This window comes from Microcebus murinus, chromosome 10 (genome assembly GCF_040939455.1).
Source record: "Microcebus murinus isolate Inina chromosome 10, M.murinus_Inina_mat1.0, whole genome shotgun sequence".
Classification (NCBI taxonomy): Eukaryota; Metazoa; Chordata; class Mammalia; order Primates; family Cheirogaleidae; genus Microcebus; species Microcebus murinus.
The window spans coordinates 7,320,319-7,341,618 of record NC_134113.1 but is presented as its reverse complement, the minus strand read 5'-3'; the positions used below and the strand labels follow the sequence as shown (position 1 = coordinate 7,341,618).

The following is a 21,300-nucleotide window of genomic DNA, read 5'->3' as shown; positions in this document are numbered from 1 at the left end:
TGCGCATGTGCGTACCGCCTTGCCGGGCGGCGAGGGCGGAACTTTGCCGAAGGGGGCGGGGCTTTCGCTGATCCGGTTGGCTTTGGTTAGGGACGCGTGTAGAAGCCGGTTGTGAGAGTGGGCGTGCCAGCCTGACGGGAAGCAGTGCGCGCTATGCGTGATGACGTAAAGGGGCGTTGATTGGGAGAGAGAAAACACAGGAGTCCGCGCATGCGTGGTGCCCCATATTTGGTCCAAGTTCATCTCTTCCCTGCGCTAAAGGTAGGCTGTCTGTGCCTGGTGTGCATTGCTCGCCAGTGAAGGCTGGCCTCGTTCTGCTTCGCCCGCTTAGTCTCGCCCTGCCCCCTAGCCTTTCTGGGGGGCAGCGCCAGCCTGAAGTGTGCGAATCCGAGGAGTAGAGACAGAGTGTAGATCACGCTCCTTCCTCCCGGTAGAGGCTGCACCTGGCATTTGAGGCCCGCCTCCGTCTGAGACCTCACTGGGGGTGACTGCCTGGGCAGTTGGGGGAGGTTTGGGGGCGGGATGCGGACGAGTGGGTCCGCTACAGAACAGACTATCCCGGAGCGGGTTACAATCCATATGGCTCCGGAGGCGGGACAGTACCTCCAGGGTCAGGCTACGCCAGCACACCGATCACAGCGACCACCCCGGGCCGCCACTGGCGGATGCTGAAGTGATCCCCAAGTCCATTTACCTGTGCACTCAGGTTCACAAGTGCACTGAACTCTTGAGGCAGCAGGATCCATCATCCATATTCCTTACCAGTAACCCCAAGCCTTTGGAACAGATTTCACTAGAGCCTAGAAGTCAGTATTTTTTCAGCTTAAACGTGCTTGTTTCTGATGATCTTCTTTCACCTAGTGAGCAGTGACCAACATGTCAGGGTGGGAGTCTTATTACAAAACTGAGGGTGATGAAGAAGAAGAAGAAGAAGAGAGCTTTGAAGCGGGTGGTAAGTGACTTTAACACGTAGTAGTACCGTTCTGTGTATGGAAAGGAAGACCTTTCCAGCCTATCAAGACCTTTCCAGCCTATTCAAAAGAAGAAAAGTATTTCAGATTATCTGGGGGGAGAAGGGTGAGCCATCAGACAGCTAGGTAGATTTTGCTGTCTGATGGCTCACCCTTCTCTCCCCAGATAATCTGAAATACTTTTCTCCTTTTGAATTTTGCAGAGTTACCCTAAGCTCTTTGATTTAGGTCCTACTCTAGTCTGCGGGACATTTCTAGCCTTAAATTTTTGCTGGGCAATGGTAGATTGACATCTATTGAGCCTCAATACATTACCATGGGTGACTTTTGTCACCTTAAATGCCTCAGGTGAGGCCCTTCCTCACCCAGGAAAGTAGTTTTACTCATTCCAGGACCTCAGTGTAAAAATGCCTTAACCCCGCAGTAACTGCAGATAGGAAAGAATAAATATTAGCAACATAGTAACAGGAAAGTGATCAATTTCCTCACTGTAGCTTCCAGGTTTGGGAGTGTATACTCAGGCTACACAGTAACACTTAGGGTAAAGGAAGAGAAATAAGGGGAATATGTAATCTACATACTGGCCTATTTAACTCCTGGGTAGAAATTTTAAAAGTGCTTTCATTAAAAGTGAGAAACATGTGGGAAATATAAAAAATAAAAGAGAAAATTTATTATAACCTGTATAATCTACCACCCTAACACAACCACTACCAGCATTTTGCATGTTTCCTTTATGATGTATCTTTCAATCTTTATTTCTTAACTATATATATCTAGTTTTTTTTTTTTTTTTTTCAGAGACAGAATCTCGCTTTGTTGCCCAGGCTAGAGTGAGTGCCGTGGCCTCAGCCTGGCTCACAGCAACCTCAAACTCCTGGGCTCAAGTGATCCTTCTGCCTCAGCCTCCTGAGTAGCTGGGACTACAGGCATGCGCCACCATGCCCGGCTAGTTTTTTCTATATATTTTTAGTTGGCCAATTAATTTCTTTCTATTTATAGTAGAGACGGGGGTCTCCCTCTTGCTCAGGTTGGTTTCGAACTCCTGAGCTCAAAGGATCTGCCGATCTGCCCGCCTCGGCCTCCCAGAGAGCTAGGATTACAGGCGTGAGCCACCGCGCCCGGCCTATATCTAATTTTTAAAATATGATTTATAATATTGTAATCATAGTGCATATACATTTTTAATTTATTTATACCAGTCTTCCAAAAAGAATTTTAAACATATATACATAATTTTGTGTTCTGCCCTTTTTTTTTTTTTTTGAGACAGAGTCTTACTTTGTTGTCTTGGCTAGAGTGCCATGGCATCAGCCTAGCTCACAGCAACCTTAGACTCCTGGGCTCAGCCGAGAGCCCCCTGCCTCAGCCTCCCAAGTAGCTGGGACTGCAGGCCTGCATCACCATGCCTGGCTAATTTTTTCTTTTTTTTAGTAGAGATGGGGTCTCACTCTTGCTCAGGCTGGTCTCGAACTCATGAGCTCAAATGATCCACCCACCTTGGCCTCCCAGAGTGCTAGGATTACAGGCGTGAGCCACTGCACCCAGCCCTTTTTTCCTTATTGTTGTATCATTTGTTGTATCAAATGATTGTATTGTTGTATCAATTATCTTTCCAGTAACTATATATATATAGTTATATATATAAAATCTTTATAGATAATATATAATATATATAAACTACATGTATATAATTTTTGTAACTCATCTGTTGAGCATTTTAGTTATTTTCAATTTCTTTCTTTAATAAACAACATTGTGTAAAATTTTGCATAAGGGTTTTTTCCTTACCTTGTTATAAGATATATTCCTAAGGTAGAATTCACTGGATCAAGGTAGATTTTTATTTAAGGCTCTTGACACATATTGCCATATTGTTCTATAAAAGGGGGTTAATTACATTTATTATATTAAGAAACAGCAGTGTCAAAAAGGGAGCCAACTGGACATTATATGTCTTATGAAAAATACAACATCATCTATGATATAGTCATGCCAGAAAAAGAAAAAGGAAACCTGAATCTGATTAAGCCTCTCTAGGTCCCTAGTAGGAAGGACAGAGGACTACGTTAATCTACACTGAAAGAATGCAATCAGCAAAATCCAGAATGTGAACAAGTTTACACAACAAAGCATTCTGGTTCTTTTTTTTTTTTTTTTTTTTTGAGACAGAGTCTCGCTTTGTTGCCCAGGCTAGAGTGAGTGCCGTGGCGTCCTAGCTCACAGCAACCTCAAACTCCTGGGCTCGAGTGATCCTTCTGCCTCAGCCTCCCGGGTAGCTGGGACTACAGGCATGCGCCACCATGCCCGGCTAATTTTTTATATATATATCAGTTGGCCAATTAATTTCTTTCTATTTATAGTAGAGACGGGGTCTCGCTCTTGCTCAGGCTGGTTTTGAACTCCTGACCTTGAGCAATCCGCCCGCCTCGGCCTCCCAAGAGCTAGGATTACAGGCGTGAGCCACAGCGCCTGGCCAGCATTCTGGTTCTTTAGCAAATAAATTATAAGAGAAAAAAGAGGGAGCATATAAAAAGAGGCTTCAAAAATATTGATTGATTGATTGACAGAGTCTTGCTCTGTTGCTGGGGCTAGAGTATCATGACATTAGCCTAGCTCCCAGCAACCTCAAACTCCTGGGCTCAAGCAATCCTCCTGCCTCAGCCTCCTGAGTAGCTGGGACTACAGGTGTGCACCACAACACCCAGCTAATTTTTTCTATTTTTAGTAGAGACAGGGTCTTGCTCTTGCTCACACTGGTCTTGAACTGAACTCAAGCAATCCTTCTGCCTGGGTCTCATAGAGTGCTAGGATTACAGGCTTGAACCACTGTGCCCTCCAAAAAAAACAATTTTTTAAAGTCAAAACTAATGTTTAAGAATGTACACTTGGGTGATAAAACTATAAAGAAAAGTAAGGAAGTGATTATTAAAAGTCAAGGTAGTAGTAGCTGGGCGAGGTGGCTCACGCCTGTAATCCTACCACTCTGGGAGGCCGAGGCCAGTGGATTGCTCAAGGTCAAGAGTTCAAAACCAGCCTGAGCAAGAGCGAGACCCCGTCTCTACTATAAATAGAAAGAAATTAATTGGCCAACTAATATATACAGAAAAAATTAGCCGGGCATGGTGGCGCATGCCTGTAGTCCCAGCTATTTGGGAGGCTGAGGCAGTAGGATTGTTTGAGTCCAGGAGTTTGAAGTTGCTACGAGCTAGGCTGACACAACGGCACTCACTCTAGCCTGGGCAATAAAGCGAGACTCTGTCTGAAAAAAAAAAAAAAAGTCAAGGTAGTGATTACTTTTGGGGGGAGGTAGGTGTTGTAATTGGGAGGGAACATAGGAAGGACTTCTGAGGTGCCTGGCAAGACTCAATTTACTGACATAGGTGGAGGTTTTAAGGTTGTCCACCTTACAATAATTCATTAGGTTATACTTTTGTTTTATGGGCTTTTTTCTATTTGTGTTAATGATAAACATAAATATGAATATAAGGGCAAACATTTCCTTCCATTTTTTTCCCCATAGGAGAATATAAATATTCAGGAAGAGATAGTTTGATTTTTTTGGTTGATGCCTCCAGGGCCATGTTTGAATCTCTGGGTGAAGACGAATTGACTCCTTTTGACATGAGTATCCAGGTAAGACTACCTTTTTACTTAATTCAAAAAGACAAATTTTAAAAAAGCCTTAATACCACTTTTAAAATTTGGACTCTTTGAAAAGTTTGTGAATGATAAATGGTGCTTGGCCTCCCAGGATGGCTACCTATATTTGCGGCTGAAAATGGTAGTAGTGTTGGAGAATAGTACTATTTTATTCTTGGTTTGAACTTAGGACCCTAGGAATACATTGCCCCTACCTTCTGTGTTAGACTTGGTGGGAGAAGTGGGCTCCTCCTTCTACAGAGATGGGAGTATAAATGAAGAAGAGAGGCTGGGGGTGGTGGCTCATGCCTGTAATCCTAGCACTCTGGGAGGCCGAGGCAGGAGGATCACTCAAGGTCAGGAGTTCCAAACCAGCCCGAGCAAGAGTGAGACCCCATCTCTAATAAAAATAGAAAGAAATTAATTGGCCAACTAAAAATATATAGAAAAAATTAGCCAGGCATAGTGGCGCATGCCTGTAGTCCCAGCTACTCAGGAGGCTGAGGCAGGAGGATTGCTTGAGCCCAGAGCTCGGGAATTTGAGGTTACTGTGAGCTAGGCTGATGCCATGGCACTCTAGCCCCAGGCAACAGAGTGAGACTCTGTCTCAAAAAAAAAGGAAGAAGAGAAGTTCTGGCAGTTATGTTGTGGAGAAGAGTCCTCTTATATGTGGTATTTGGGAGTTGAATACTAACCGTGGTTGAAAGAGATCACTATAATAAAAAGACAAACAAAAAAAAAAAAAAAAAAAAAAAAAAAAAAAAAAAAAAAGACAAACAACCCAAATTTAAAAATGGGTACAAGACTTGAATAGATGTTTCTCCAAAGATACATAAATGGCTAACAAGCACATGTGAAAAGATGCTCAACATCTTTAGTCATTAGAAAATGCAAATTAAAACCACAATGAGGTACCACTTCACACCCACTGCATTAAAAAAAACCAAAACTATAATACAAAAACAATAGCAGAAAATAAGAAGTGTTGGTGAGGCCATGGAGAAATTGGAATCCTTATACTTTGTTGGTAGGAATGTGAAATACCCAGTGGCTGTGGAAAAGTTTGGCAATTCCCCTGAGAGTGGCCTGTCTCCTTGTGAGAAGAGGTAGTGGGGACGTCTGCGCGGACAAATGGAAGTATAGGTGATACTCTGAGGCATCACCACCAAGCTGGGAACCGGGAAGATGGCCGAGACTGACCCCAAGACCATGCAGGATCTCACCTTGGTGGTGCAGACACTTCTGCAGCAGATGTAAGATCAATTCCAGACGACGTCTGACCAGATAGATCATTGGAAGAATTGATGACATGAGTAGTCCCATTGATGATCTGGAGAGAAACATCACCGACCTCATGATACAGGCTGGAGTGGAGGAACTAGAAGGTGAAAACAAGATACCTGCCACACGGAAGAGTTGAAGGTCACTAGTAACTTTCACTGAAATCTGGAACACCATTTTTCTAAGCCAAGAGAAGACTGAATGGCTTTTTGCAGCTAACTTCTATGTGTAGACAGGTTTTATATTTCAAAATGTGCATTCTTATCACGTACTATATAGTTAGTTTATAGAGTGATTTATCACACAGTTTCTTGAACATGATAGCTTCACATCTTGGACCTTGGTCAGTTGTGCTATTAATTACTAAACACTAAAACTTTCCTGTATAAAAAATTCCTGTATAAAAAAATTGTCAATTTTTTTTTTTTTTTTTGAGACAGAGTCTCACTCTGTTGCCCAGGCTAGAGTGAGTGCCATGGCATCAGGCTAGCTCACAGCAACCTCAATCTCCTGGGCTCATGTGATCCTCCTGCCTCAGCCTCCCGAGTAGCTGGGACTACAGGCATGTGCCACCATGCCCAGCTAATTTTTTCTCTCTATACTAGTTGGCCTATTAATTTCTTTCTATTTATGGTAGAGATGGGGTTTCGCTCTTGCTCAGGCTGGTTTCGAACTCCTGACCTCAAGCGATCCGCCCGCCTCAGCCTCCCAGAGTGCTAGGATTACAAGCGTGAGCCACTGCGCCCGGCCAAAAATAGTATTTTTTTAAGTTTCCCATATCACCAGTCGTGATTGTTTGTATGCAAATATATAATATTAAGAAATAATTTTTGTATTTATAAATTATATGAGGAACACAAAGGAGTAAAATTCTTCTGTCATAAAATGAATTCAGCACTATTATTACCCAGCTACAGAGAGAGCCTCTTTTTATCGGTCCAGTTGGTTGTGCCGCAGGATTTAGCCCCTGAATGTCCCACTCAAACTGGCTGTGACCAGACTAGCTGAAACCCGAGGGCAGATGTATTCTGAGCCTTGCAAATGGCAAGTGGAAGTGATGTGGCTCATGGCTGTTGTGGGAGAGTCAGGACTTGGGCAGGAGTTGGCCTCCATATGTAATAGATTTCAAGGGCAGGCTCCCTGACCAAGAATATCTGCTGCAAATAAAGGTGCCTGAAATCCTGTTTAAAAAAAAAAAGAAAAAGAAAAGTTTGGCAATTCCTCAAGGACTTAAACATACAATTACCATGTGACCCAATTAACTCCACTCCTATGTATATAACCAATAGAATAAAAAATAGGTACTCAAATAAACTGTAGATGTTATTAATAGAAAAGTTGCTGAACCCTTTGGTATCTGTTTCTTCTTATGTAAAATGGGCAGAATAATAGAATCAGGTTGTTGTGAGGATTAAATGTTTTTGTTTTTGTTTGTTTTGTTTTTTACTGAGCCCATCCTTCTGCAGAATATTACTTTAAATTGAGGTATAATTCACATAATATAAAATTAACCATTTTAAAGTATACAATTTAGGCAGGGTCCGGTGGCTCATGCCTATAATCCTAGCACTCTGGGAGGCTGAGGTGGGAGGATCGCTTGAGATCAGGAGTTCGAGACCAGCCTGAGCAAGGGCGAGACCTCATCTCTACTAAAAATAGAAAGAAATTAGCTGGACAACTAAAAATATATAGAAAAAATTAGCCAGGCATGGTGGCGCATGCCTGTAGTCCCAGCTACTTGGGAGGCAGAGGCAGAAGGATTGCTTGAGCCCAGGAGTGTGAGGTTGCTGTGAGGTAGGCTGATGCAACAGCACTCACTCTAGCCTGGGCAACAGAGTGAGACTGTCTCAAAAATCAATCAATCAATCAATCATAGAATTCAGTGGTGTTTTGTGCAATCTCCACCTCTATCTTGTTCCAAAACATTTTGAGTGGCTAAACAAACTGTGTTGTATATATAAAATGGAATATCACTGAGCCATAAAAAGGAGTGAAGAACTGATACCATGCTACAAGGTGGTTGAACCTTGAAAACATATGCTAAGTGAAAGAAGCCAGATACAAAAAGTCACATATTGTAAGATTTCATTTACATGAAATGTCCAGACTAGGTAAGTCCATAGAGGATGTAGACTGCCGGGTACCTCAGGGAGAGCGGAGGGACAAATGGGGAGCAAGTGCTTAATGGGGATGAGGTTTGCTTTTTGGGGTAATGAAAATATTTCGTAACTACATAGAGGTGGTAGTTGTACAACATTGTGAATGTATTAAATACTACTTAATTGTTTTCTTTAAAAACCATTACTTTTGTTGGCTGGGCATGGTGGCTCATGACTGTAATCCTAACATAATTTTGTTACGTAAATTTCACCTTAATTAAATGATTACTATTTCTTTTGTGTGCTTCATAGAGAATTTTATTCTCTAATAAATTCTCTAATTTTATTCTCTAATAAATCTCAAAGATTTATTATATATCCCATGTCTCATAATTCTGGAGTTTGGAACTGAAAAGAAACTTCTCATGTTCTAGTTTACATACAAACAGTTCTTGCAGTTGGCAAACCAGAATATCTTGCATCTAAAAAAAAATTAATACAAATATTCCTTACTTTAAAGAAGTGATTCTCAAACTTCAACCTATATCAGAATCATATGCAGGGCATCAAAACACCAACTGCAGGCTGGGCACAGTGGCTCACTCCTATAATCCTAGCACTCTGGGAGGCCGAGGCAGGCAGATCACTCAAAGTCAGGAGTTTGAAACCAGCCTGAGCAAGAGCGAGACCCTGTCTCTACTAAAAATAGAAAGAAAGAAATTGGCCAACTAAAAATATAGAAAAAACTAGCCCGGCATAGTGGCGGATGCCTGTAGTCCCAGCTACTTGGGAGGCTGAGGCCGTAGGATCGCTTGAGCCCAGGAGTTTGAGGTTGCTGTGAGCTAGGCTTATGCCATGGCACTCTAGCCCAGGCAATAAAGTGAGACTCTGTCTCAAAAACAAAACATAACAAAACAAAAAACACCAACTGCAGGGTCTTACCCTGATTCTGTAGATCTAGAGCAGGGGCCAAGCATTTGCATTTCTAGTTAGACCTTTAGTTTAAAAAAAAAAAAGAATTTTGCATTTCTAGTAAGTTCCCAGGTGATGCTGATGGTACTGATTTGGAGACCACATTTTGAAGAGCACTGCTTCAGCCGTTTTTGGACGGTGGACCTCTTTGAAGTTGTGATGAAAGCTCTTCAAAAAAGATAGCACTACAGTTCTTTTTTGAGACAGAGTCTCGCTTGTTGCCCAGGCTAGAGTGAGTGCCGTGGCGTCAGCCTAGCTCACAGCAACCTCAAACTCCTGGGCTCAAGCGATCCTCCTGCCTCAGCCTCCCCAGTAGCTGGGACTACAGGCATGCGCCACCATGCCTGGCTAATTTTTTTCTATATATATCAGTTGGCCAATTAATTTCTTTCTATTTATGGTAGAGATGGGGTTTCGCTCTTGCTCAGGCTGGTTTCGAACTCCTGACCTCAAGCAAGCCACCAGCCTCAGCCTCCCAGAGTGCTAGGATTACAGGCGTGAGCCACCGCGCCCGGCCAGCACTACAGTTCTATGTGTAATTTCAGAGTTGATGGAACCCTTGAAGCTTAAATACCCCAAAAGAAAATGTAGTGTTAGGTAAAAAATAAATGAAACATTCACAGATTAGCACAATATATTTGATAAGCAATAAGGAACATTTTCTAAAATTCTATTTTAGTTTTATGTTTTTGTGGGTTTTTTAAAATTTTTATTATTTGAGTCAGGGCCTCATTCTATTGTGCAGTGGCATCATCATAGCTCACTGCAACCTGAAACTCCTGGGCTCAAATGATCTTCCTGCCTTAGCCTTCTGAGTAGGTGGGACTACAGGTGTGGCACTACCACGTCTGGCTAATTTTTCTGTTTTTTGTAGAGGCTGAGTTTCATTATGTTTCTCTGGCTGGTCTTGAACTCCTGGCCTCAAACGATCCTCCCACCTCAGCCTCCCAAAGTGCTAGGATTACAAGCGTGAGCCACTGTGCCCAGCCTATTTTTGTGTTTTTTTTTTTTTTTTGAGACAGAGTCTCGCTTTGTTGCCCAGGCTAGAGTGAGTGCCGTGGCGTCAGCCTAGCTCACAGCAACCTCAAACTCCTGGCTCAAGCAATCCTCCTGCCTCAGCCTCCCAAGTAGCTGGGACTACAGGCATTCGCCACCATGCCCGGCTAATTTTTTGTATATATATTAGTTGGCCGATTAATTTCTTTCTATTTATAGTAGAGACGGGGTCTCGCTCTTGCTCAGGCTGGTTTCGAACTCCTGACCTCGAGCAATCCGCCCGCCTCGGCCTCCCAGAGAGCTAGGATTACAGGCGTGAGCCACCGCGCCCGGCCGTATTTTTGTGTTTTAAATTTTTAGAACCTAAAAGGAGTAACCTCACAAAAATTCTTGTAAAAGTTCATAGACTGCTCAAAGATGAGACTAAAATATTTGTAGAAATGACTACTTGCCATGGGGCTTATTGTTGCTGACTAGCCATAGGGTAAGTTCTGCATTTAAGGAGAGAATTACTGTGAAGGAAGGCCAGTTAGAGAGGCTGAGGCAGGACATGGAGGGGGTCACCATGCTTGGTTTGCAGCTTTGCAGGTTCGGAAACTTAATTTTGTTGGTGTCCCAGAATTAAACAGGCCCCCAGCATGGACCTACTCTTATGAGACCTGATTTACTAGATGCTGATATTAGTTTACTGGGATTGGAATACTGATATCTTTAATCACGTAATTAAGCAATTTTATTTCAAGGATGCTGTTAGTAGTTATTGACTTATTTTTAGGTCACATGTAATGTACTTACCATTAACTTAAACTTTGTAATTATTTTATTGGGGATGGATTAGAGGACCTCCCATGGATACCAAAATCTGAGGATGCTCAGGTCCCTTAAATAAAATGGTGTAGAATTTGCATATAACCCACACACATCCTCCTAAACTTTAAATTATCTTTAGATTACTAATAATACCTAATACAATGCCTATGCACCACTTTACTCACATGGGTTCAACATTGTACTTGGATTGTGGCAAATTCAAGTTTTGTTTTTTGGAACTTTGTGAGATTTTTTTGTTTTACCTGAATGTTTTTTTTTTTTTTTTTTTTTTTTTTTTGAGACAGAGTCTCGCTTTGTTACCCAGGCTAGAGTGAGTGCCATGGCGTCAGCCTAGCTCACAGCAACCTCAGACCCCTGGGCTCAAGCGATCCTCCTGCCTCAGCCTCCCAAGTAGCTGGGACTACAGGCATACGCCACCATGCCCGGCTAATTTTTTCTATATATATTAGTTGGCCAATTAATTTGTTTCCATTTATAGTAGAGACGGGGTCTCGCTCTTGCTCAGGGTGGTTTCGAACTCCTGACCTTGAGCAATCCGCCCGCCTCGGCCTCCCAGAGTGCTAGGATTACAGGCGTGAGCCACCGCGCCCGGCCTACCTGAATGTTTTTAATTCACAGTTAGTTGAATCCACAGATTCGGAACCCATGGATGTGGGGGGCTGACTGTATATATAAACTCTGTTTCTTGGTATCAGGATACTTGAGGATGAGATTAAGTGCCCTGTCTAAACTCAGCCAATTAAGTGAGTGACATCAGTGGGACTCAACTCCAGGTTTTCTGATTCCAGTGCTAGGCTTTTTTTCCCCCATAGCAATTTCCTTTCTGAGAATATGCATGCTTTTTAAAATTTTCTGATTTCTTTTTTTCTTTCTTTTTTTTTTGAGACAGGGTCTCACTCTGTCACTCAGGCTGGAGTACAGTAGCCCAGTTATAGCCTCAAACTCTTGTCCTTAAGCAATCCTCCTGTCTCAGCTTCCCAAAGTGCTGGGATTACAGGTGTGAGCCACTGCCCCTGGCTAATCCTCTTACTTCTTATGGCAGGGACTGCTTATGCTTCTATTAAATACCTGCCACACTCTGCTTTTTGTTATAACTTGATATTTACACCCATCATTCTCACTGATTCATTACCTCTGAAGGTAGGGGCCGTATCTTATTTTAGCACCATTCAGCAAGTATGCCAGGCACTTACAGAACTTAAGTTTAATGGTAAGTAACAATGAATTGAATTTTAATTTTTTCAGTGTATCCAAAGTGTGTACATCAATAAGATCATAAGCAGTGATCGCGATCTCTTGGCAGTGGTGTTCTATGGTACCAAGGAAGACAAAAATTCAGTGAATTTTAAAAATATTTACGTCTTACAGGAGTTGGATAATCCAGGTCAGTAATATTCTAAGATTATTTTTTTCTTTACATGTGAGAATGTCAATACCCTGAACAAAGAGGGCTGTGGAGAAGGAAGCAAGGTTACATCTTGCCTAGGAGTATGCATCCCTGCAGAAGGGGTACTTGCTGGGATGTGGACTTCTGCTATAGGGGTTAAACAGCTCTGGGGTCTCTGGGGTGAGAAAGGGACCCTGGTTCTTCTGTTAGCCTTGTAGTAAAGGCAGCCACTGATGCTCTTTTTTGTTTTTCTGCCCGTTTGATTCCCTGCCTCTGATCAGGTGCTAAACGAATTCTAGAACTTGACCAATTTAAGGGGCAGCAGGGAAAAAAACATTTCCAAGACCGGATAGGCCATGGATCTGACTATTCATTAAGTGAAGTGCTGTGGGTCTGTGCCAACCTCTTTAGTGATGTCCAGTTCAAGATGAGTCACAAGAGGATCATGCTGTTCACCAATGAAGACAATCCCCATGGCAATGACAGTGCCAAAGCCAGCCGGGCCAGGACCAAAGCTGGCGATCTCCGTGATACAGGTGGGCATTTTCCCTGTTCTTTTATTTTTATTTTATTTGAGACAGGGTCTTTTCCCTCTGTCTCCTAGGCTGGAGTGCAGTGACACGATCAGAACTCACCACAGCCTCGATCTTCTGGGCTTAAGGCAGCATCTCCAACCATTTTGGTGGCAGCAGTCTCCAACCATTTGGCACTAGGGACTGGTTTCATGGAAGACAGTTTTTCCATGGCCTGGGGAGAGGGGATGGTCTGGGGATGATTCAAGTGCATTACGTTTATTGTATAGCCAGACCTCTCTGCTAATGATAATCTGTATTTGCAGCTGCTCCCCAGCACTGGCATCACCACCTCAGCTCCACCTCAGATCATCAGGCATTAGATTCTCCTAAGAAGCTTGCAACCTAGATCCTTCACAAGTGCAATAGGTTTCTGACTCCTATGAGAATCTAAAGCCACCACTGATCTGACAAGAGGCAGAGCTTATGCGGTGATGGCAGCGATGGGGATGGTTCCTGACACGCCATGGACTGCTACTGGTCTGCGGCCCTGGGGGTTAGGGGCTGCAGGCTTAAGGGATCCTACCGCCTTGGCCTCCCAAGTAGCTGGGATTACAGGCATGCACCACCACGCCTGGCACAATTTTATTGCTTTCTTTTTTTTTTTTTTTTCTTTGAGACAGAGTCTCACTCACTGTAGCCTGGGCTAGAGTGCCATGGTGTCAGCCTAGCTCACAGCAACCTAAAACTCCTGGGCTCAGGTGATCCTCCTGCCTCAGCCTCCCAAGTAGCTGGGACTACAGTCATGTGCCACCATGCCTGACTAATTTTTTCTATATATTTTTTAGTTGGCCAGTTAATTTCTATTTTTAGTAGAGATGGGATCTCACTCTTGCTCAGGCTGGTTTCGAACTCCTCACCTTGAGCCATCCTCCCACCTCGGCCTCCCAGAATGCTAGGATTACAGGCGTGAGCCACCGTGCCCAGCCTTATTGCTTTCTTTATAGCTGATATCAAGCATTTGCTTTTCACCAGAGTAAAATGAAAAAATAAAATGAAGCTAGTGGAAGACAACTGTGTAACATTAACACTCCAAATGGCCATGCCATTAGCTGTCCAACAAACTCCACCAGAACAAGGTTGTCTTGACTTTAATGTTACCACGAATGATGGTTATTTAAATAAGTTGTCTAAAGTCATTATAGCAGTTGATTATTTCCTTAGCCATTTTTTATAAGTCCTGAAAATGTTAATAATCAGTCTAGTTTTTTGGGAACTTTTAAAGGCATATTTGAGTTTAACTGGTTTCTTGAACTGGTTTTTTAGCAAGTTTCTCACTTGCTAAAAATTGTTTTTTTACCTTCACTTTTGTTTATCTTTGTACCAGGTATCTTCCTTGACTTGATGCACCTGAAGAAACATGGGGGCTTTGACATATCCTTGTTCTACAGAGATATCATCAGCATTGCAGAGGATGAGGACCTTGGGATTCACTTTGAGGAGTCGAGCAAACTAGAAGACCTGTTGAGGAAGGTTCGAGCCAAGGAGTCCAGGAAGCGAGTGCTCTACAGGTGTGCACTAAGGCTAGGCTATCTGTGCACAAGTTCCTTAACAAATCATAAGCAATGCATTTCTTTGACCTCATTGGCTACTTAACTTTGGACGGTGCTACTGCCTCACTGTGTCCCTCTAAAACACGTGCTTTATTTCAGGATAGCACAGGGTATTGACTTCTCTTTCTCTGGCAAGAGCTGGTATTTCTCCATAATAACACAGCCCTCCATTTCCTTGGGGTAACCAGTTGTGGTCTAAGAGTATCTTCAGGGCCGGGTGCGGTGGCTCACGCCTGTAATCCTAGCACTCTGGGAGGCTGAGGCGGGCGGATTGCTCCAGCTCAGGAGTTCGAAACCAGCCTGAGCAAGAGCGAGACCTCGTCTCTACCAAAAATAGAAAGAGATTAATTGACCAACTAAAAACATATATATACAAAAAAAAAAATTAGCCGGGCATGGTGGCGCATTCCTGTAGTCCTAGCTACTCAGGAGGCTGAGGCAGGAGGATCGCTTGAGCCCAGGAGTTTGAGGTTGCTGTGAGCTAGGCTGACACCACGGCACTCACTCTAGCCTGGGCAACAAAGTGAGACTCTGTCTCAAGAAAAAAAAAATAGTATGCTCAGCTGTGCTCACTTATACGGTCATGTGTTGCTTAACAATGGGGATACATTCTGAGAAACTCACTGTTAGTCAGTTTCATGGTACAAACAGCATAGAGTGTGCTCACACAAACCTAGGTGTAGCCTACTATACATCTAGGCTATATGGCATAGCCAGTTGCTCCCAGGCTACAAACCCGAACAACATGGTACTATACTGAATATTGTAGGCAATTGTAACACAATGGTAAGTATTCATGTATCTAAAAATGTCTAAACATAGGAAAGGTACAGTAAAAGTATGGTATAAAAGATAAGAAATAAAAAGGTACACCTGAATAGGGCACTTACCGTGGATGGAGCTTGCAGGACTGGAAGTTGTTCTGGGTGAGTGAGTGGTGAGTGAATGTGATAGCCTAGGAACAGGGGTCCTCAGACTTTTTAAACAGGGGGCCAGTTCACTGTCTCTCAGACCATTGGAGGGCCGGACTATAGTTTAAAAAAAAACTGTGAACAAATTCCTATGCACACTGCACATATCTTATTTTGAAATAAAAAAACAAATGGGCAAAAACACCCACATGTGGCCCACGGGCCGTAGTTTGAGGATGCCTGGCCTGGGACGTTACTGTACACTTTTATATGACTGGCAGCACAGTAGGTTTGTTTATACCAGCATCATCACAAATGCTTGAGTAATACATCGTGCTACAATATTATGATGGCTATTGTGTCACTAGCTGGTAGGAATTTCTCAGCTCTATTATAATCTTATGTGACCACTGTCTTTTTTTTTTTTGAGATAGAGTCTTACTCTGTTGCTTGGGCTAAAGTGCCATGGTGTCAGCCCAGCTCATGGCAACCTCAAACTCCTGGGCTCAAGTGATCCTCCTGCCTCAGCCTCCCGAGTAGCTGGGACTACAGGCATGTGCCACCATGCCCAGCTAATTTTTTCTATATATTTTTAGTTGGCCAATTAATTTCTTTCTATTTATAGTAGAGACGGGGTCTTGCTCTTACTCAGGCTAGTTTTGAACTCCTGACCTTGAGCAATCCACCTGCCTCGGCCTCCCAAAATGCTAGGATTACAGGTGTGAGCCACCGTGCCTGGCCACCACCGTCTTTTACATGGTCTGTTGTTGACTGAAATGTTGTTACAGGGCACAAGACTATACAGCGTTTGCTTTCTTCTCTTCTGTAATTGGGATAACAATAGTACCTGCCTCATTAGTTTATGTGAGCAGTAAATGAAAAGCACTTATAAAACAGAGCCTGGTATGGAGCAAAAACTCATACATATTAGTTATTATTGCTAATAAAATTATGTTTCTCTGATTTCTTATAAACCAGAGACCAGTGGATCTAGATTGCTAGAGCTTCTTTTAGAGAGCCTTGACATAGAATCCTATAGGCTCTTCAGTGTTTCTTCCTAAAGACAATCAGGCTTTCATTTGAGACTGGTTTCTTTAGTTTGGGAGTCACGACCCTTGGTAATTTTGGAGTAGTTTTCAAGAGTTTACTGACAATTTACTAGAAAACCCATGCAGTTATTTTCAGGAAACCACGAACCACTCATTGCTACGGTTTTAGTTTTGTCATTGCTTTCTTTTTGCCCCTAGGAATTATTTTTCTTTCCTCAAACAAGTACCTTGTTACCTCTTCGCCCATTCGGAAATGATGGAATGTTGTTCCTGCTACAATATGGAAATCTACCACACATGTTGGGGGGGATGGCATGGAGGATAAAATAAAAGTTAAATGTAGGTCCTGGAGTCAGAATGCTTGGATTCTAGTCCTGGCCCCTCTGCTGTGTGACCTGAGGCAAGTCCTGTAGTTTCTCTGAGCCTCAGTAAAATGGGAACAAAAATGGTACCTCACCATGAGTATTGAAAGATAACCTATGTATCGTGCTTGGCACATGGTTTATTTATAAATGTTAGCTATTATTATTTTATGGAAGAGTGGTTATAGGACACTTGATATAAATAATAATAAATTGGAGATGTTTGAGAACTAACAATGCCTTAGGCCTAAGGCCTAGAAAATTGTTAAACTTATTCTTACTATAATCAAATAATAGTAGTGTTTTACTACATGGTTATTGTACCCCAGGCTGTGTTCTAAGTTCTTTGAAGCCTGAGGCCAGAGTGGACCACATTGATCCATGCTTTGTCCCAGGACACTGAGATTTAGAGAACAACAGTTTTGTTTTTTTTTTTGAGACAGAGTCTCGCTTTGTTTCCCAGGCTAGAGTGAGTGCCGTGGCGTCAGCCTAGCTCACAGCAACCTCAATCTCCTGGACTCAAGCAATCCTCCTGCCTCAGCCTCCCGAGTAGCTGGGACTACAGGCATGCGCCACCATGCCTGGCTAATTTTTTCTATATATTTTTAGTTGGCCAATTAATTTCTTTCTATTTATAGTAGAGACGGGGGTCTTGCTCTTGCTCAGGCTGGTTTCGAACTCCTGACCTCGAGCAGTCCACCCGCCTCGGCCTCCCAGAGTGCTAGGATTACAGGCGTGAGCCACCGCGTCCGGCCAACAGTTTTTAAAAATTACTTTTGAAGGCGTGTGTGTGTGTATGTGTGTATGCGTGTGTGTGTGTATGTGTTGTGTGTGTATTTGAGGGGTACGTGGGGGGGCTAAACAAAACCGGCCATGGCAGCAGCAGAGGAAGAGGACGGGGGCCCCGAAGGGCCAAACCGCGAGCGGGGCGGGGCGGGCGCGACCTTCGAATGTAATATGTTTGGAGACTGCTCGGGAAGCTGTGGTCAGTGTGTGTGGCCACCTGTACTGCTGGCCCTGTCTCCATCAGTGGCTGGAGACACGGCCAGAGCGGCAAGAGTGCCCAGTGTGTAAAGCTGGGATCAGCAGAGAGAATGTTGTCCCACTTTATGGGCGAGGGAGCCAGAAACCCCAGGATCCCAGGTTGAAAACTCCACCCCGCCCCCAGGGCCAGCGACCAGCTCCAGAGAGCAGAGGGGGATTCCAGCCATTTGGTGATACTGGGGGCTTTCACTTCTCATTTGGTGTTGGTGCTTTTCCCTTTGGCTTTTTCACCACCGTCTTCAATACCCATGAGCCTTTCCGCCGGGGTACAGGTGTGGATCTGGGACAGGGTCACCCGGCCTCCAGCTGGCAGGATTCCCTCTTCCTGTTTCTCGCCATCTTCTTCTTTTTCTGGCTGCTTAGTATTTGAGCTGTGTCTCCTTCCTGCTCATTTCCAGCCAGAGGAGAATCAGTATTGGGGCTCCCTAATGATCCTTCCTTACTCCTGGACTCCCAACCCCTCCTTTTCTGTCGGCTAAGGCCAACCCTGGCCACTCTCCAGGAGGGCTTGGTGAGGAGTGACATCTGGGCGTAGGATGGGAGAATCTTCTCTGAACTGCTCGCTCAATAGCATTGTAATTCCTGGACCTGGAGGAGAAGGACAGACTAAAGACAATGTCTGTTTCTCTTCTCTCCTAATCCTTTGCTTTCCCCAGATTTCTTGATTTGATGTTGAAGGGTGGTCAAGGCTCCCTTTGACTCTCCGCCACTTCCCCTCATATTGATTTAATTAAATTTTTCTCTTCCCAGTGTCTAATATGGGTTCTGCCTCTTAAGTGGTCCCTCCCCTTCACTACCTCCTTTATTACAAATTCAATAAAAAAGATGAAATGTAAAAAAAAAAAAAAAAAAATTACTTTTGAAGATTGTGCAGTTTTAAAATTGTTAACATTTATATTCTCCTTCAAGCAGCCTTTAGACAACCAAGTTTACATTGAATAAGCCACAGTAATTAAAGTGGGAAGCTACCACCCATCAAATGGTTGATTCTGTTAGCAATACCAGTCTGTTACTAATGCTTACCAAGTTGATCTGAAGGTATATTAGGTGCTTGCTCTAGGAATCAAAATTTCTAGTTATGGCTCTGCCTAAAACCAATGTTCTTTCCACTGTGTGAACTTTTCAACTAGATATAAACTTGTTTAAACATGATCTCTTCTTTAAATACTTATTGCTAAGCATTCTACAACAAACAGCAAAGATTTGGTAATTAATTTGAGACTTTTTTCTTTTTTGGTAAAAGTTTTAAAGCTGTAAATTTCCCTGTGAACACAGTTTTAGCTGCATCCTATACATTATGATATATCGTGTTTTCATTTTCATTTAGTTCAAAATAATTTTAAATTTTCCTTGTGATTTTTTTCTTTGACCCCATTGATTATTTTGAAGTGTATTGTTTAATTTCCAAATATTTGAGGGTTTCCCAGAGTTCTTTCTTTTGCAAACCTCTAACTTAGTTCCATTGTGGTTAAAGAACATACTTTGTATGAGTTCAGTCTTTTTACATGTATTACTTGTTTTGTGGCCCAGCATATGATCTGTCCTAGAAAATATTCTATATGTGCTTTAAAAGAATGTGTAACATAGATTATTTTATGGTTTTTTTCCCTACAATATCACATATTGTAAATATTTTGCATATAGTCATTATAGAACACATTGTCAAGAGGTCCTATTGCTGTTTAAGATGTTGGTATATATTTTCTGGAGCAGTGTGTCATAATAGAAAAGTATAATACGTGAACTTTGAATCAGATGTGCTTGAGTTTGAATACCAATTTTTGTTGTCTGTCCTTGGACAGGTTATATAACCTCTCTGAGCCTTAATATTTTTATCTGTAAAAGGTTAATAATAAGGGTCTTGGGTGGCAAGCAACAGAAAGTGACCTTGACTAATTCAGCATATTCAAATCAAATAGAAACCAGGGTGGCTCCAGGAATGAAGAGAGCAGAAACTGATGACAGTGTCTTTGAGTTGCCGTTATCAGAAAGTATCTTCTGCATCATGTCTTTCCTTAGTCACTGTTCGAGACCCAGACTCCCAGGAGAGAAGGTCCCATGGCCTTCTCCCCGGTCAGATTGCCCACTACTTGGCCAGGGAAGCACACAGCAATTCGATTAACATTCCTCCAAAACTAGTTGGGGAAGGGTATAGTTCCTAAAAAAAAATTGGGGTTTCATTCTTAAAACGAGGAGGAAAGGATACTAGAAGAGACAACAGATAATTGATACAGTACTTATAAGGTTATTATGACTATTAAATGAGAGAATGGCTATAAATTGGTATAATGCTGGGCTCACTAAAAACTATCATTATTTTTATTATATAGGTTGGGCCTCCCTAATCTGAAAATCTGAAATGCAAAATGCTCAAAAATCCAAAACTTTTCCAGTGCCTACATGACACTCAAAGGAAATGCCCATTGGAGCATTTTGCCTTTCAAATTTTCAGATTAGGGATGCTCAACCGGTAAGTCCTGTATAATGCAAATACCGAAATCCAAAAAAAATCAGAACTCCGAAACACTTCTGGTCCCAAGCATTTCCAGACGAGGGATGCTCAGGTTGTAGTACATTCTTTATCATTATTTTTTGTAGTTAATATATCCTGAAACTAATATTTGTGGTTTAGACTCTGCGGTGGTATCTTAGCAAATCCTGTTATATTATTAACATGCATTATATTTATATTCTAAGAGCTTGCTTAGGATTATTGGAGAGAATAAAACAAATTGAAGCTTGGGTGCCATGAAGGAATTTTAGATAGGAAGTACAGTCTTTCAGTCAATGCTTTTTCATTTTCCCTCCCTCAGGTTAAAGCTTAAGCTCAACAAAGATATAGCACTCACTTTGGGTGTCTATAATATGGTCCAGAAGGCTGTCAAGCCTGCTCCAATAAGGCTGTATCGGGAAACAAATGAACCAGTGAAAACCAAGACCCGAACATTTAATGTAAATACAGGCAGTTTGCTTCTGCCTAGCGACACCAAGAGGTCTCAGGTAGGTAGATATGCCTTCTTACTGAATTTTCTGCCATTGAAGAGTTAACAGCAAGGGGAGACATTGATCAAGTTAACCAGTTAAATAACTTTCATGTGTGTATGTTTCTTTCCAAGATGTTACAACACAAAGTCTTTCTGGAACTCTGGTGTCTGGATGAGTGATATCTTGAGAGCTAGAAAGTTAAACGGGGCCAGTGTTTGCAACATCAGTAAAAACTTCAGCCCTTGGCCGGGCGTGGTGGCTCACGCCTGTAATCCTAGCACTTTGGGAGGCCGAGGCAGGTGGATTGCTCAAGGTCAGGAGTTCGAAACCAGCCTGAGCAAGACCCCGTCTCTACCAAAAATAGAAATAAATTAATTGACCAACTAAAAATATATATACAAAAAATTAGCCGGGCATGGTGGCGCATGCCTGTAGTCCCAGCTACTCGGGAGGCTGAGGCAGTAGGATCACTGAGCCCCGGAGATTGAGGTTGCTGTGAGCCAGGCTGAGGCCACGGCACTCACTCTAGCCTGGGCAACAAAGTGAGACTCTGTCTCAAAAAAAAAAAAAAAAAAAACTTCAGCCCTTGATCACTCAGCGCACACTGCTCTGTGTCTAACAGTTTAATTCCTTACTCAGGTACAA

General features: G+C 42.7%; 1 protein-coding gene and 2 pseudogenes across 1 annotated transcript in view; all 3 read left to right on the top strand.

Moving 5' to 3' along the window:
* Positions 1–115: 115 nt before the first annotated feature.
* XRCC6 (X-ray repair cross complementing 6) overlaps positions 116–21,300 on the top strand; it is a 34,089-nt gene continuing 12,904 nt past the window's right edge. Inside the window, exons 1-7 of the mRNA XM_012741695.3 lie at positions 116–261; positions 862–952; positions 4,495–4,607; positions 12,038–12,176; positions 12,461–12,715; positions 14,079–14,262; positions 20,484–20,670. Coding sequence (XP_012597149.1) covers positions 877–952; positions 4,495–4,607; positions 12,038–12,176; positions 12,461–12,715; positions 14,079–14,262; positions 20,484–20,670 — 954 coding nt within the window. The 5' untranslated portion in view covers positions 116–261; positions 862–876. The remainder of the gene's footprint in view (positions 262–861; positions 953–4,494; positions 4,608–12,037; positions 12,177–12,460; positions 12,716–14,078; positions 14,263–20,483; positions 20,671–21,300) is intronic.
* On the top strand, positions 5,383–8,659 carry LOC142873324 (heat shock factor-binding protein 1 pseudogene; annotated as a pseudogene).
* LOC142873325 (E3 ubiquitin-protein ligase RNF5 pseudogene) lies at positions 17,395–18,427 on the top strand (annotated as a pseudogene).